Source organism: Aplysia californica, unplaced genomic scaffold (genome assembly GCF_000002075.1).
Source record: "Aplysia californica isolate F4 #8 unplaced genomic scaffold, AplCal3.0 scaffold00597, whole genome shotgun sequence".
Classification (NCBI taxonomy): domain Eukaryota; kingdom Metazoa; phylum Mollusca; class Gastropoda; order Aplysiida; family Aplysiidae; genus Aplysia; species Aplysia californica.
This window is the reverse complement of record NW_004797867.1, coordinates 115002-117590: the sequence shown is the minus strand read 5'-3', so window position 1 is coordinate 117590 and position 2589 is coordinate 115002. Positions and strand designations below refer to the sequence as shown.

At 37.2% G+C, this 2589-nt stretch overlaps 1 protein-coding gene across 1 annotated transcript in view; it reads right to left on the bottom strand.

Moving 5' to 3' along the window:
* Positions 1 to 2158: 2158 nt before the first annotated feature.
* The window catches only part of LOC101863538 (putative ferric-chelate reductase 1 homolog), a gene marked incomplete in the record, with an annotated part of 30982 nt that continues 30551 nt past the window's right edge, over positions 2159 to 2589 (bottom strand). The window contains 1 exon segment of the mRNA XM_013087520.2: positions 2159 to 2465. Within this exon segment, the coding sequence (XP_012942974.1) occupies positions 2308 to 2465 (158 nt within the window).

Sequence of the window (2589 nt, the reverse complement as noted above, 5' to 3'; positions counted from 1 at the left end):
TCTCTCTCTCTCTCTCTGTCTGTCTCCCTCCTTTTTCTACTCCCTCTCTCTCCACCCTTCTCTCTCAACCCCCTCCTTCTCTCACCCTTCCTTCTCTCTCTCTCTCTCTCTCTCTTTCTCTCTCTCTCTCTCTCTCTCTCTCTCTCTCTCTCTCTCTCATCTTTATACGAGCAGCATTTTATACATACTGTCCTACTAAGCGAAACCACATACACCTGGAAGAAAATTCCGTCTTGATAACTTTGTGCACATAAATTATTTAGGCCGCGTGTCCACAAAAGCGGAAACGTCATGATTTTTTGCCGGGGGTGATAGTTCGGTTTGTTCATGTCCAGCAATGTGAGTGTGAGTAGCTCTAACGTTCAACAATGTGTTATTTTTCATTATCGGACTATAAACTTAAAACAGTATAGCAGATGCCAATGAACACAAGGCTGGAATAAGTAATTTAAGAAATGAATGGTTTCCAAAAATAAAAAAAAATTAGTAAAATCTAAGATTATGCATTTAAACCAGGTGGTTTTCGCATGGACTTTGCTAAATGTGAGGTGCTGATTACGATTAAAATATTAGATTTTGCACTCGAATTGATTGAAAATTATGAGTTTTTTTCTGTGTTTTTTTTTTTAAGTTCTGGCTGGGCCTGATAAGTCACCACATGGCCGGACTAAAATGCCGCATGTGGATTCCAAGCTATCCGTCTCTTATCAGGACGTGACTGTCGAATTTGGAGGACACATTCAAATTCAAACGGAATGTTCATGGATTGTTTTGGTAAAAACTGGTGCTCCGTTTCAATGATCGACTTCCCGAGAGACGGACAGCTAACCAGTCGGGCGGTTTCTGGTTTGGTGGGCACGCGGGCTTACTCATCGTAGTCATAGGCATGTTGATATAGAGTAAAAACAGAAGACTGTGAATGCATAATAATAATGATAATAATATATCTTGTAAAAGTCAGAGTCGCTATTAAAAAAAAATATTTTAAAATAAATATGAGGGGTCGTGGTGAAACAAGGCACTTGTCTAAATTATTCTATTGAAGAAACCGGCATTATACCGCGGGTTTGGTAGTTTTTATCAAATTTTTAAATTTTGGTTCAACAGGTTTTATGTCCATCTAAAAACAATTTTTGTGGATTTTTACTGAAACCATTGATGAAAAAAAGGCACTAAAAATGTAAATTTTTAGTTTCCAAGGGCCCCAAAGGCCCAAAAACTGACGACCACCTGATTCCACTGCATCGTGAGACAAATGCATTTCCCTTCCCTCACAAACCTGAACATTTTTAAAATAAAACTCCCAATGAAAACAAGGACAATACATGTACATACATGTATATTAGTATATCAATACAAATGTACATGTATTCTTACTGTTAGACATAAAAAACCTGGGCAAAATTAAAGGTTCAAGATTGCTGTTGGTTTTCTTAGTTTTAGTCACTGTGTATAGCATACTTCTGTGACTATGCTCATCCTTCCACGAAGCATACATTTGTTTGAAAATACAGAACTTTTCGAATAGACACATGCAACTTTGTTTATATTCTGGGTGGGGTCTAAAAAAAACCCAAAAGTGCTGTAACCTGTTTGGTTGAGCCATTCCATAACAAACAACTGAAACATTTGGCAAACTGTCTGGTAATGTAAAATAGTAAAGTGCAGTTCATGAAATACAAAACTGTTGGTTCACTTTTTCTCCGATTTTAATAATAACTTTATAATATTATTCAGAAATGCTTACTGACTAATTCAGCTTTTATTCTGTCAGACCGCTCGTGTAAAGACTCGCTAGAAAAATATCTAACATACCTTGCCCCAAAATAAAAAAAATAAAACAAAACAAATTCCAATAACAACAAAAAAATCCAATAACAAAGAAAAAACAACAACCCAACAACAACAACAACAACAACAACAAAAACCCACCAAAAGCGAAAAAACAACAACTACCAAACCCAACCCCCAACATATGTACTTTTGTCTGCTTTTCACGTCGTGGTTTTTCTGTACCGCCCAATGATTTGGTTTTCTATTTCAAATTCAAATTAAATACAAAAAGCAAAACAAAATACCACGCCCACAATTCATAAAAACAAAACAAACAAACAGACAAAACACTCTCTTCCCAATAAATCGGTACAAGTATTTCATGACCTCTTGTTGGAATCGTAATCATACTTTAATTTTCTCAGTTCAACAATTTTGGATTACTAGTGCATTATATATATGTAGTGTTAAATTTTGCAAGGAGCCAGCCCTGCAAGGAATTCCCTCACGCGTTCTGTACCTGTCATTGCCTGTTTAGAATACAATGATCAAGTACAGGGCGGAGATAATGGAAGCGATGACGAAGATCAAAACGAGGACCAGGAGGAAGTTGCTTGGTCTGACTGTCTCAGTAGGTTCAAGGTCGTTGCTAAGTTTGTCCACGTTGTACTCGTCAGTCCGGGCTGGGCGGCCTGGGGGATGGAGAGACATTATTGGAACACATTTTGTTCAAGTAAACAAAACCCCAACCCAACAACGAAAACATCATCATCATCATCATCATCATCATCATCATCATCATCATCATCATCATCA